The sequence below is a fragment of the Rhincodon typus genome, chromosome 11 (genome assembly GCF_021869965.1).
Source record: "Rhincodon typus isolate 14 chromosome 11, sRhiTyp1.1, whole genome shotgun sequence".
Taxonomy (NCBI): Eukaryota; Metazoa; Chordata; class Chondrichthyes; order Orectolobiformes; family Rhincodontidae; genus Rhincodon; species Rhincodon typus.
In genome coordinates this window covers 55999554-56014384 of record NC_063342.1, presented here as the reverse complement: position 1 = coordinate 56014384, position 14831 = coordinate 55999554, and the positions used below count along the sequence as shown (strand labels likewise).

Below are 14831 nucleotides of genomic sequence, written 5' to 3'. Positions count from 1 at the left end.
GAATTTTTCTGCTTCCGTCTGATTTCAAGGAGCAATTGCGCAGCATCTCCCAAACTTCCACACACAAATGCATCCAGAATTTTGGTGATATCATTTTCTTCAGTTCATAGCTGTTTTAATCCTTACCTCATGATGCAGAGAGTGAAGAGAATGAGAAGCTGGAGGTTGTTGTACATATTGGTAAGAATGACATAGTTAGAGACAGGGTTGAGGCTGTGCAAGTGAATTTAGGAAATTAGGGAAGAGGTTAAAAAGCAGAACCTCAAAGGTAGGAATTTCCGGATTGCACCCAATGCCATGTTCTAGTGATAGTAGGAATAAGAAGATAGAGAAGATAAATCAGTGACTGAGGAGATGGTTGTATGTGTAAGGATTCAGATTTTTGAATCATTGGGATCTCTTCTAGGACAGAAGAGACCGATTCAAAAGGGATGGGTTTCACTTGAACTGGAGGGACAATGAATATCCTGGCAGGGAGATTTGCTAGTGCTATTTAGGAGCCTTTAAATTAGTTTGGGGGTGGAGGGGGTGCTGGGGGTGTGGGAAGGAGGTTCCTAAGTAATAATGAGAGTAGAAAGACAAATGAGGAGATTCTGAAGTTAAAGAGAGCAGGTTAATTAGACAAGGCAGGCAAGAGCAAGTCAGAAAATGAGGAAACTGAAGAATTAATCTGCACTTATTTCAATGCAATGGGTCTGACAGGTAAGGCAGTGAACTCAGGGCATGCAAGGGAACATGGGACTGTGACATCATAGTTATTACAGAAACATGGCTGAGGGAGGGAAGAACTGGCAGCTCAATGTTCCAAAGTTTAGATGCAATAGGAAGTATAGAAAGGGAAGAATGAGAGGAGAGGGAGTGGTATTTTTGATGAGGGCAAACATTACTGCTGTACTTAGAGAGGATATTCCTGAGGGATTGTCTCGTGAAGCTAAGTAGGTGGAACTCAGAAATAAGAAGGGGATAATCACCTCGATGGAGTTATACTATCGTTTCCCCAATAGTCAGCAGGCAATTGAGGAGCAAATATGTAGAGAGATCGCAGATATTTGTAAGAATAATAGGGTTGTAATAGCAGGAAATTCTAACTTTCTAAACATAGACTGGGTCTGCCATAGTGTTAAGGGCTTGGATGGAGAGGAATTTATTAAATGTGTTCAAGAAAATTTTCCTTTCAAATATGTAGATGTCGGTACGAGAGAAGGAGCAAAACTTGACCTTCTGTTTGGAAATAAGGCAGGTCAAGTGACTGAAGTGTTACTTGGGGACCACTTTGGAACCAGTGATCATAATTCTATTATTTTTAAAACAGTTATGAAAAAGGATAGGCCTTGTATAAAAGTTAAAGTTCTTAATTGGAGAAAGGCCAATTTTGATGGTATGAAACAGGAACTTTCAAAAGTCGATTGGCATAGACTGTTTGCAGGTGAAGGGACAATTTGCAAGTGTGTGGTTTTCAAAAGTGAGAAAGCAAGAGTTCAGAGACAATATGTTCCTGTTCGAGTGAAGGGTAAGGCTGATAGGAGTAGGGAACACTGGATAACTAGAGATATTGAGGCTTATGTTAAGATGTTGACAACTGGGACCCAAATTAATCTCTTGAGGAGTGTAAGGGGTATAGGGGCATACTTAAGAGGGAAATCAGGAGGGCAAAAAGAGAATATGAGACTGCCTTGACAGATAAAGTTAAGGTTAATCTTAAGAGATTCTACAAGTACATTAAGAACAAAAGAGCAAGTGGGAAGAGAATGGGACCTGTTAAAAATCAATGAGTTCATCGATGTGTGGAACCACAGAAGGTGGGAGAGATACTAAACAAATATTTCTCATCATTATTTACTGTGGAGAATGACATGAGGCTAGGAAACGTGGGGAAATAAATATTGATGTCTTGAAAACAGTTCACATTACAGAAGAGGACGTGCTGGAAGTCTTAAAAAACATAAAGGTGAATAAATCTCGGGGATCTGATCAAGTGTATCCCAGGATGCTGTGGGAGGCTAGGGAAAAGTAGGAATATTTGTATCATCTACAACCACAATTGATGCGCTGGAGGACTGGAGGCTAAAGTGCATTTATTTAAGAGAGGCTGTAAGGAGAATCCTGGTAACTATAGACTGGTGAGCCTGACATCAGTGGTCGGTGAGTTGTTGGAATGGATTCTGAGGGATAGGATTTACATGCATTTGGAGAGGGAAGGACTGATTAGGGATGGTCAGCATGATTTTGTGTGTGGGAAATTGAATCTAACAGACTCGATTGAGTTTTTTGAGGATGTGGCCAAAAAGATTGATAAGGGCAGAGTGGTAGAAGTTATCTGCATGGACTTTAGCAAGGCCTTTAACAAAGTTCTGAATAGTAGACTGGTTATTAATGTTAGATCGCATGGGATTCAGGCCAATTTGATATGAAATTGGCTTGACGGTAGGAGACAAAGGATGGTGGTTGATGGTTGCTTTTTGGACTGGAGGCCTATGACCAGTGCTGTTCTACAGGGATTGGTGCTGGGTCCATTGTTATTTGTCATTTATATTAATGATTTGGATGAGAATTTAGGAGGCATTGTTAGTAAGTTTGTGGATGACTCTAAAATTGGTGATATAGTGGACAGTGAAGAAGATTACAAAGGGATCTTGATCAACTGGGCGAATGGGCTGAGGAGAGGCAGATGGAGTTTAAGTTGGATAAATGTGAGGTTTTGCATTCTGGTATAAGAAACAAGGACAGGACTTATACAGTTAATGGTAAGGCCCTGGATAGTGTTGTTGAACGGAGAGACCTAGTCATTCAGGTAACATAGTTCTTTGGAAGTTGTATCACAGGTAGTCAGGGTGGTTCAGAAGGTGTCTGGCATGCTTGCCTTCATTGCTGAGATCATTGGGTATAGGAGTTGGGATGTCATGTTGAGGTTGTATAGGATGTTGGTGAGGCTACTTTTGGAGTACTATGTACAGTTCTGGTCACCCTGCTGTCAGAAGGATATTACTAAATTGGAGAGGGTTCACAAAAGATTTATAAAGATGTTACTAGGACTGGAGGGTTTGAGTTATAAGGAGAGGCTGGATCGGCTGGGACTTTTTTCACTGGAGAGTAGGAGGTTGAGGGGTCACCTTATAGAGGTTTATAAAATCATGAGGGGCATAGATAAGTTGAATAGTAAAGATCTTTTCCCTAATGTACGGTAGTTCAAAAACAGGGCATATTTTAAGGTGAGAGGAGAAAGTTTTAAAAGAGACCTGAGAGGCAACATTTTCACACAGAGGGTGGTTCGTATATGGAATGAATGTGGAAGTGGTAGATGCAGGTGCAGTTGCAACATTTAAAAGACATTTGGACAGGTACAGCAATAAGAAAGGTATAGAGGGATGTGGGCGAAATGCAGGCAAGTAGGACTAGTGTAGTTTGGGAAACTTGGTTGGCATGGATGAATTGGACCAAAGGGTATGTTTCCGTGCTGTAGGAATCAGCAGCCTGGGCAATGGGATTCTACACCACTTCTGGCTTCCCTTAGATACTGGCTGCTACTGACTGCATCCATGTTGCTTTGAGAGAGACCTATCACTAACCTGCAAGGTTAATCAACAAAAAAGATTCCCCATCCATCAATGTGTAAAATATATATTACCATCTATGCTAATTCGTGATGGGCTGCACCCTGAAAGTTGCCATGACTCTTGCATACTGGAGAGCTCATAGGGTTCCTGCCTTCTCCCAAGGCCCTTGGGCCATACATGGGTGGGAGCCAACGGCTACCCATCTCTAAATATGGTGCATGATACCTTCATAAAACACACAGACTGATGCAGAACAAAGGTACAACACTGCTCATGCTTTCACCCAAGCTATAATGGAACTGAACATGGGAAGGAGAGCTCAGAAAGGCTGTTGTGACATGCTGCGGTCTTCCATAATTGAAGCCGAAAAAGTGAGGATGCCCTCAGTGCAGAAGAATCAGGGTATTTACAGCAACCTTTTGAGAATGAAGATTGAGGATGAGACATTTATGTGGAAGATCATTCAAGAAGCATAACAGAGCATTGCATTGCTAAAAACAAGAAGGCGGAGAGAACTTCATTGAAACCTGTTTCCAGGATGAATAAGTTGGTTTGGACTTGGTTTTGTTGTTTAAGTTGTTGAATTGTTTCATGAACTTAGTTTAAGATTCTGTTTTAATATGACAAGCAATTCCTGATTAGTGCAAAGTACATGTGACCTTGCCATTGTTGCATCTTTGACATTTTCTGTTGTTGAATAAATGGCTCATTATTCATCTGATTATTCACTTAATACCTTTGGCTAAACCCTCTTTCAAGTATTGTGGAGTGAAGCCTTTCATGATAGTCAGTTGGATGAGCGGAATCCTGAGGAATCTCCTTTAGATACTTCGATCATCAGTAATCCTTCAAAAGTTTCAGAGAGCAGATGGTCTGCTATGTTGCCTTGAAAAGCTGGAACATCTCATGGGGCAGCATTGAATCTGGGAGAGACAGTGCTGTGTGCAGTGTTTCTTAGCAGAACAATAAGATGTAAGGGAGAGTGGACATGTGAGCTGCCATTGTACATCTCCTACTCTTGAACAGCATTAAACTCCCTCGAAAAGGTTAGAGATAGATAGAAGTAACCTTTATATCCAGGGATGTGTGGAATCGTCAATGATTCCATACACTCATCCACAAAGTGGGTATATAAGTGCAAAATGTTTTGTGCAAACCAGACCCTAGCACAATCCCTGCACACACTGCGTTTTGGCTCAGTGTTATTCACGTCAAAACGCAATGCATGAGCATGAGCCATAGTCCTGAGTGCTATGATTCAAGGATTCCTGATGTTTGATGCTATCTGCATCAATGAGTCATTTGCTTGAGAGAGATGAACAATACTTGTCCATTACAACTTTATTCATCCTTGGAATGTTTGAAGAGGCTGCTCAACTCTTTCAACTCTGCAGCTTAACCAGATCTGACAGTGAAAATGACACGACAGCAGACATTGTAACCATACACGTGAGGATATATTTACCAAAGTTATTTACAATTGTCTGTCACCCGTGCCACCAATGTGCTCTCATTAAATATTTTTTCTTCCCCCTTGGAAGGCCATGGCCATTTGGGAGTAGTGAGCCCAGGCCTGCTGATAGCATCCTGCCAAGATGCAGGCTCACCTTCCTCATCTTTCTGTACTGTTGCAAGTTTGAGATCACAGGCAGGGGCGAGATGGAGGCTGGACCTGGGTCTCCATGCTGGTCAAGTGTCAGAGCTATCATGTTATTGATAATGTTGGTGGACTCCTCCATCCTTTAATTGAGTTCACCGATTGCCTCTGACAAACCTGCCTGCTGTTCCTGTGTCTGTCTGCATATTGACAAATGGCTGAGACCAGGGACAATCTTTTTCCTTGGGCTCAGCAGGTGCCTGCCATCTAGAACCATCTGAGTGTCATGGCCCTGGGGTATTTCTTCTTTGACTTGCTGCAGAGACATGCCAGTGACTTATTCGCCAGCTTCTGCTCCTGAGTCTAATCATGAAAGGTGAAGGTCTCGGAGCTGGTGGTTGGTGCAGGTGAAAGCCTTGCTGGTGCGTCTGAAAGTTTAGTAGCTTCTTCCTTGGAGGTGTAAGTGATGCTGACAGTCTCAGACAATGGTCTCTTCAAGGCAGAACTTTATTGGGTGCAATGAGGCAAGGGGAGCAATTGAATATCTTGGAAGCGTGTGGAAGAGCAGTTAGTGGTTAGCTGGAGAGGATCAAGATTAGGAGAGCTAGTGAAGTGGCCGTAGTGAGTGAATAAGGAGTACATAGAGCAGGAAGGGTTTGTCATGTGGGTAAAGAATTGGGTCAGAGCCATGGAATGGACATAGTGCATGCAGTAGGGAGAGTTGCAGTCTGTGCCTTGTTGAAGGGCACATACAGTGACAGAGTTCTCATGAGTGGTGGCCCTGTGAGTGTGAGGTACCCCGAGAAATGATGCTGGCACCTTTGCAGACTGCAGAAGATCACTGACCTTCTTCCAGAACTGCTGTGTGTTACATTCACCCAAACATTGCACTGACCTGGGCTCCTCTCTGTCGGATAGGTTCTGGTGGTGTGGCTTCCTTCGGCAGTCAGCATGGTAAAGGACAGGCCTCTTCTCCAGCATCCTGTACAGCAGCACCTCCAGGTCTCTGTGTGCAAAGTGGGGTGCTAACTTGCCTTTATGTGCCATTTCCTCAGTGTTAATAGTGGGAAGGCACAGCATGAAGGTCAGATGCTTGCTTGCTGTACCTGGACTGGTGCGCAGCTGAGCTTTAAATAAGGCTCCAGTAGTGTGAACACGGCAAGGTCTCATCAGTGATGAGCACTTCCATCTGTCCTGTTGCACAATTCCACAGAAATCGGGGAGTGGGTGTCAAAAAGTGCGGTTGTATGATGCGTGAGGTGAGTAGCAGGAGATTACATGAGAAAGTAATTTTAAGCCAAGGGGGAGCACACACTATGAATCTTACTTGACAAACCACTTCAACTGAAAATGTAGAAATTCTGCTCTGAGAATTTTTATGGCATTGATAGATGTGTTATCTATTAGATTAGCAACAAACCAATTACACAAATGGTCCATTTTGTAAGTTAATGGTTGTTCTCTAGTGTTCTTCTTGGGGCACCATCAGTAGTGTAGATTGTTTTTTAGGACATTTAAACAAAATGGAAGTAGAATTAGATTTATTGTCCCATGTGCTCAGATGAGTGCAGTGAAAAATTTACAATGTCACCACTTACAGCGCCATCTTAAGTACAAAGGTACCTAGGTACAAAATCTGCGCTGAGCCTCACCACCAAACCATGCTGGGCCTCACCTCCCAACAGAGCCAACATCGCCTTTAAAATAAGGGAGATCAAATACTGAGCCAATCATCATATTTATTGTCCACATTTTATTACTATGTCACAGAATCTTTAATAGCTATAAAAGTTACAGAGCAAGAGGATTGCAGGCTTACTTAGACAAAGGATCAGTGAATCATTACAGTGCAGAAGAAGGCCATCATGCCTATTGTGTCTGCATAGGCTCTCTGAATGAGGAATTCTCTTAGTTCCATTCACCCACCTACTCCCTGTAACCCTGCCCTTTCTTCCCTTTCGGATAACAGTCTAAATCCCTTTTGAATGTTTCGAATGAACCTGCCTTCAACGCAGTCTCAGGCAACACATTCAAACCTTAACTGCTTGCTGTTCGAAACATTTTGCATTTTACTGTTGATTTGTTTGACAGTTGGCCCTCTTGTTCACAGTCCTTGCACATGTGGGAACAGTTTCTCACCATCTGCTGTGTCCAGCCCCCTTGTGATTTTGGCACCCTGTGTTCCACACTTTCACACCCCTTGAATCTTTCCAACATTGAAACTTGTAAGAAATGACTCTGTCCCTGTTCATTAAATCAGAAGCAATCACAGTTTTATTGGATTTAGGGAAGTTTTCATGCAGCTGTCACTTAGATTTAATGATGATATCACTGGTGAGTTGCTGACCTATTTTCTCCTGGATGGATTTTTTAAAAACATATTTGCAATGCCTGCTGAAAATTCAGAATGAAATTTAGCAACAGCTGTTGGATTGCATTTAATCTGTAGCTAGGAAAACGTGTCCACTGAATACAACAGGTGCAGATTCCATTTTATGATGGCTAATATGTCTCCAAAATGCCCCTGTCACATACTGTGGACCTCCCCATTCCTCTCCCCCACCTAGTTCCAGTTTACAGTGTAGATTGTAGCAGGAGAGTACACGCCTCACATACATGCTGCCTATGTTATTTAAAGTGAGAATATTAAACTGAATGGGCAGCTCAGAAACAGAAGTTTCAAAAACACCTTTAGAGAAAGACTTACACTGATGCATCACTTTTCATGACGGCTGCACATGTCAAATCCTTTTGAGCCAATGAAGGACTTTTTGAAGTGTAGTCATTGCAGTGAAGATGAAACACAGGAGCCCATTTTTCATGCAGCAAAGTCCCAAAAATAGCACTGTGATAATGATGAGATTATCTGTTTTGTGGCGTTGACCAAGGATAAATATTGGCTCTGAGACCGGGGATAACTTCCCTGCTTTTCTTTGAAATAGTGCCTACAGGACTTTTTCCAGAGCAGGCAGAAACAATCTCTGTTCAATGTTTCACCCAATAGGAGGGACTTGTGACTGTGGAGCATACCATCAGTACTGTACTACACTGAAGAATGTTGGTTTTTATGTCGTAATCCGAGAGTGGGTCTTGAACACAAAACTTTGTGATGTAGAGATGAGAGTGCTATCAACTGAGCCACAACTGACACCAAATAGAATATAGAAGTAGATCAAGAGCAGGTAAATGAAAGAATAGCATTTCGAAAGTAATACTTTTTATAACCGTATCATAGCTCTGAGCTAGTCACAATCTCACTGCAGTTATCAGACTCAATCCAGCCCTGACCTCTTTATCAGAAACAGGATTCATAACTGTTGTCCTCAACCACTCAATTTTACAGACACCTCCTCATAAACATGATTTACTTGGCAGTTTTGCGCTGGCCTTTGACTGCTTCTAACTCGCTGGTTGTGCTCACAATGGTATGTTTGAGTTAGATGCGTGGAAACATTTGAAATAGATTTGGTAGCAGTGACATATTACATTGCAACATTTACACCATCTCACTGTAGCAAGATATTTGGATCAAAATGTTTTAAATTCTCAATTTTGATCTGTAAATTTTAGCCGAGTCTAAGTGGAAGATTTTCTTATTGTTTCATTTCTTTTTTTTTTGCAGATCAGCCGCAAGTTGAGTTAGCACTCACTGGAAGTGGATTCCGTGTCTGTTTAAACATCAGCCCAGTGACAGAATATGATTTCAATGAATGTCTTCTTGGTGAAAAGGTTTATGCTATAAGTACTCTTCAAAATAATTCACTGTTGCTTCCACTATTCTTTCAGTTCCCTAAGATAGCACATTTTCGGATCACTCCTGCAAAAGGAAAGATTAAGCCAGGACAGTCAAAGGTAAATATCTTCAACATACCCTATAATTTTCTGATTTGTGATATGTTATAATTGCCTAGATTTGAGGGAAAAGTATTCACTTGGTTTTATTGTATGTATTTATAAATGACTCATGTTGGGTTGCCTTTACTCAATAACGAGTATTTTGTGAGTGCAGTCTTGACTGAACAATTATCATTGTTAAGCCGTGGAATGTTAAAAACAATGAATTGAAATGGATCAGCAGCATGACAAGAGAAAGGTTTTCTGAAGGTGCATAGATGGCCCCCAACTGATTTCATAAATGTAAAGAGCTTCTAATCATGTGCACATTGCAACCATGTGCACCAAGTGCTGAATGAATTCCTGCTGTTCTTTTAGCAGTTTCAGTGCCTTTATTTCATGCTAATGCGCCAGGCTACCATTGTTCAAGGGAGGAAAGGGGCCAGAGTGAAATTTTTCTTTAAAGTCCTGACTAATGATCTTGAGGGAGACAAGGAGAGGTGGTGATAAAAGAGTTGAGACAGGGGCTGCTGGACTCACAAGTGGTGGTGACCTTCAAGGGTGGGAGGTGGTTTGAAGTAGTTATATTTTCCATCCATAAGAAGGATTAGCAAAAAAATTCTGAGCTTGTGATCACAGAAATGTATAATGTCTAGTCTTTTAAAATTGAGTGTGCATAACAATTGCAACTTTGATTTCACACCAATCATAAAGATTCAGCCAAATCAAAAGTTTTCAAGCAACTTTAATTATCTTTCTTTTTTTCCTGTCAAACAGGATGTTATTATCTGCTTTGCTGCTGAGCAACTTGGCACCTTTCGAGTAATTCAACTGATAAAGTTTTTTGGACTGGTGACAGTCCCAGACAATCCAATAAAGTTGAAAATGCAGCCATTTCACCAAATGAAAATTACTTTATTAGGTGTTTGCAAAGCTTCCATGAAGAATCTGGAACCAAAACCAATTCCTCGTAAGTTTACAACACAGTTATGAAATGCCATATCTGACCTATAGATGAGTTGATATGTTAGGAAGATGTAACGGGTTTTCAATTCTGGATTTTGGTCCTCAGCATTGGCTAGTAGTGAGAATATTGCAAAGAGAAAATTTTATTGGGAAATCTCTTTCTTCAGTACAAGCCTCCTTATCAATCGGCCCTGTATATCACCTCACAGTGATGACATGTGTAAACTGTGTATCTCACAGAAACAGGCTGAACTATAGAGGCTTTTAGTTGGCCTCATTCTCTGATGTGTAGCATACAATTCCATAGGCACATTATTGGCTCCTGATGCCCATAAATCAGATTCCAGCTGTAGTTAAATAGCCCAATTGCCTTGTGGGTATCTTGAAGGTAAGGGAGTAAATCCCAACAGAAAATCTGGAGTGGAGTCCTGTAAACAGAAACCTGTCACTTATCAGGCAGTTTTCTGGCAATTCCTGCAGCTGAGCTCGTATTAAACATTGCTGGTTCTTTGGACATTACAAGCAATGCTGACAGAAGGGCAACTGATTCTTGGGCAACTCAGCATCTCCATCTTACTTGTCCGGACCTGCATCTTGGAGAGGACGCTCCAGGTTTATAGTTTGTGTTGATACAACGTAGTAAGAAATAGTTAATTTTTTTTCAGGTCTTGCTTAATTGGTGTTGAGCGTTAGTGCCAGGGGTTACTTCTGACAGTGAGAGGTGTCTCATTGGATGACAACAATGTGTTTCAAACTAGGCAACGCCCATTCAGCTAGATGCTGTCCCACCACAACCTGCTTGCTTTAATGGGTGCTTGGAAATTAGAGAGTCACCCCTCAACAGACAGATTGCTCATCAAACCAGGCAAGAAAAACTTGATAAAGAGCCCACTCATGGGCTGTGGGTGTCATTATCTGGGCCAGCGTTTATTGCCTATCCTTAATTGCCCTTGAGAAGATGGTGGTGAGCTGACATCTTGAACCATTGCAGTCATTGGTGTAGGTAGACCCACAGAGTTGTTGGGGAGTGAATTCCAGGATTTTGACACAGTGACAGTGAAAAGATGGTGATATATTTCTAAGTGTGGATAGTGAACTCAATGTGGACTTTACTGCACTGCAAGAAACTAAGCTTGTTCAAAGTGAATTTCTGAAAGAAACAACTACACACTTTTGTGGAAATCCCCAAGAGGCAACATTCTGAGTGTGCATGGAACAGTTTTCACTATTTAAAGAAAAACTTCACTCTGATGATTAAACCACATTATTTCCAAACCATGGTCTCCTGGGGGGCATCCAAGTTCACATTTCTGGCACGTGCTGGATCTAAACTTCACCAGATATGCCGCCCTCAACAGTGTCCTCATAATTCATAGCTATCGCAGCGCATATTGTGACACTGACTACTCTCTGGTATGAAGCCAAGGAAGCTCCAGCACACTACACAGAAATTTATCCTTGTATCAACTCTTCCTGTACCGCTGACCCAGAAAGAAACCAACAGTTCTTCAGCATTCTCCATCAGGCTCTTTTGCACAATATCCAAGGTCAGAGTACAGGACTATCGGCTCAATTACATCTATAACTCTGCATGCACTGTGAATGGAAGAAGAGCTCAGGCAAACGCTAACTGGTTTAAGACTTACTGGACTGAGCTGGAGCCAGCTACTGCAGGGAAGGAAAGAGTCTTACTGAAGTACAAGCAAGACCCCAGCAAACAAAATCCAGAGCCGCCTGAATCAAGTCTCAACAGACCACTTGCCAACATACAATTGGCTGCTGAATTTAGGGATAGTAGAAGACTGCATAAAAGCACCAAGAATTCAACAATTAAATCAGGCCCCTTGAAGGTGAGAACAGATATGATCATCATTGAACCTGTCGAGGAAGTAGGAGCATGAGTGGATCACTGCTTTGAATTCAGTTGAGAACCATTATCATTGAAGAAGCTCTCCACACTATTCCAGACTTTCCTGTCATGTAGGAGCTGGATAGCTCCATTATAATAGAACTCACAAAGGTCTTCAAACTAATCAATAAAAATCAACTCTTTAAACTGTTGTGAAAAGTAAGCTCTTGCTTGGACTCTTGAACATCATTTCTTCTTCCCACACAAACAAGCAAAGTTCCATTAGTTACAATGGGGTATCAGAGAGGATTCCACCATTCAGCTGGGCTACTTTCTGGTGCCAATCTTTTCAACATATGATTTGTTGATTCAAATGAGTGTGTCTGCCTGCCTGCCAGAGCAGACCTGTTCAATTTCGCAAGGATACATGCCAAAATTAAAGTGCACAATGTTGTAGTCTAAGAGTTATTGTTTGCAGATAATGCTGTACTGGCACCCTATACTGAAGTTCATTTGCAACAGCTAAACGATCAGTTATCCCAGGGCTGACAATCAGAGTCAGGAAAGTCAAAGCTGGGGCCAATGACATACTTCACCTTCCATCAATGGGAACAACCCCACTCCAGAAGTAGTTGACAGCTTCACTTACCTTGAATCAATTACTGGCAACCCTGTCCCTTGATGTTGAAATTAGCAGCAGCATTGCCAAGGCCACAGATGGAATGTCAAAGTTGAGAAGTTGAGTGTGGAACAGCAGTAACAAAATGAAAATACAATGCTCTGTGGGTACCAGGCTTGTGTCCCTATCACCCTCCAAAGGCAACTTGAACAAACAAGAGATGAGGCTGAATGACTTTCACCTCTGATACCTCAGATGAAAATTGGGCATCTCCTTGCAAGACAGAGCGCTGAATATTGAAGTACACCGGGTTGAGGGATCACCAGCACATTGGCCCTCTTGAGTCATTGGTAACTCCATTGGCTGAGTCATGTAAACCAAAAGAATGGCAGTTGCATCCCCAAAGACACGATTTGTGGTGAGTTTACCATTGGCACAAGACCAATACATTGCCAATGTCTATCATACAAAGTTTCAAGACATCACGAGACCCCAAGTGGACGAGGATCAAAGTCGATGTCCGGGAAGTCCTCACGGCTGACAAGATTGACTGCTGGAAAGAAGTATATGGTAGAAAGTGCAGGATAAAATAACTGATCAAATTGCAGAAAAGAGAATCCTTCGGAAGAAAAAAAAAACTGTCAGTCAACCTCAGGCGAATGCTATTCATCTGTGCCAGCCGCATAGGGGAATGCCAATTGCAAATCAGCCTCTGCAGCCACAACAGACAATGTTCAATCCAAAAAATAACATGCCATGCACAGTCCGTCAATTGCTGGAACAGATGGATACCATGAAAGCACTTTTAGTTCACTCACTAAAAATACGGTTCAATAGAACAGGAGCAGATCTTTCAGCCCCTCACATCTCAAGCTCTTTTATCATTCAGTTGATCATAACTGATATATATCCAAACTGGATTTATCTGCTATGGCTCCATTTCTCTTAACACCATTGGCTAGAGGGAGTCTATCAATCTCAGATTATAAATTATTAATTGAGTTAGTGTCTATCATTTTTTTTGTGTGGGGAGAGCTGTACGTTTTTGCCATTGATTCAAGGTACATTTTTGGCTGAAGGAGTATTTCCTAGCCCCTCCCCTGGCTGTTGTTACAATGCTGTAGTTGCGTGGGATCTGGGAGCCATGAGTTCACATGTTTTAACCAACTGGTGGACTACTGTGTGAAATTTAAATCTTTCCCTTATTTTGTCTTTAAAATGATAATTTTTACAATGGTAATTGGTCGTGAATGATACACAGATTTTCATAGTCTATTATGAAATAATTGTCCATTGAAATTTTTCTTTTATTTTGTAGCTTTATGTCATCTATTCTCATATTTTCTACTGATGCTATCTGATGTACAGATAAATAATTAAGCAATAGCAAAATCTGTTAAAGTGATGACATAACCTGTGTAATTGTCTCATAGTTTTGGTTAGAATAAATATTAAATGCAAATCATCTTTGTGTGATTGATTTTTGGTCCACAGAGTGTATGTGAATCAATGATGGGTGTTACTAGTGTGACTGACAATACTATGATACATTCACTTGCCTGGTTCAGGCCCAGGGTGTTTTATCACCAAGACCTTATTTAAAAACCATGATAGTCCACTTCCCCATACAGAGTGGAAGAATAGGGAACCAAAAACAGATTTCAACAGGCAAAGTTCAGATGGCCCTTCGCAGCCTATCTCTTTTTAGATATATGGCATGTTGTAAATTTTGGGAGCGTCTTACAGAAGGGAAGGGCTAGAGAATACATCTACTTGTTTTATATGTCTTGTGAGAGTTTTTGGTGCAGTTCCAGGATTGGTGTGGAAAATCCTCCAGACTATCCCCTTCAATTAGAAAGGCAACCGTAGATTAGCCCCTTTTCTCATTTTCCAGTAATGTGTGGGCCTTAATGAGGTCTACTTCATCATCTGCTCAATATCTCCCGGATGGAAATTTCAAACTCTGGGTGTTCTTTTCTTAGTTCAGTAATATAAATTTGTTTTTCAGGAATAAAATCTAGAACCTGAATTACTTTGGTTATTAAATTTATACCATGTTCGATCCTTAGAAATAGCTCCTGCCGTAGCTAATGAACCTGGAACACTGGCTCAGGAGACAACCGAAAGAAAAGTCAAGTACATTGATTCATGTCCTGTTGCACTTCCTACTGGCCATGAAAGCATGCACTTTCATCAAAACAGAAGCAAAAATGTAGAAAACAAGGTGCCTGTTTCAAAACCTGATGACAGGTGTGCAAATACCAGGTCCAGGAACAGAATTGAAAAACACATGTGAGTACTGATTGAAAGAACATTTTCATTTGTTAAAATGTAACTCAAGCTTCAAAGCAAGAAAAAAAAGCAGCGTTATTTTTCTATGTAAGTTCAGGCAAACTGAAATCAAATAAATCA

The 14831-nt window shown here is 41.3% G+C and overlaps 1 protein-coding gene across 1 annotated transcript in view; it reads left to right on the top strand.

The window, feature by feature from the left end:
- The window catches only part of LOC109927725 (cilia and flagella-associated protein 47-like), a 413667-nt gene that overhangs the window by 28169 nt on the left and 370667 nt on the right, over positions 1–14831 (top strand). The window contains exons 8-10 of the mRNA XM_048603110.1: positions 8774–9003; positions 9763–9955; positions 14489–14711. Of these exons, the coding sequence (XP_048459067.1) occupies positions 8774–9003; positions 9763–9955; positions 14489–14711 (646 nt within the window). The remainder of the gene's footprint in view (positions 1–8773; positions 9004–9762; positions 9956–14488; positions 14712–14831) is intronic.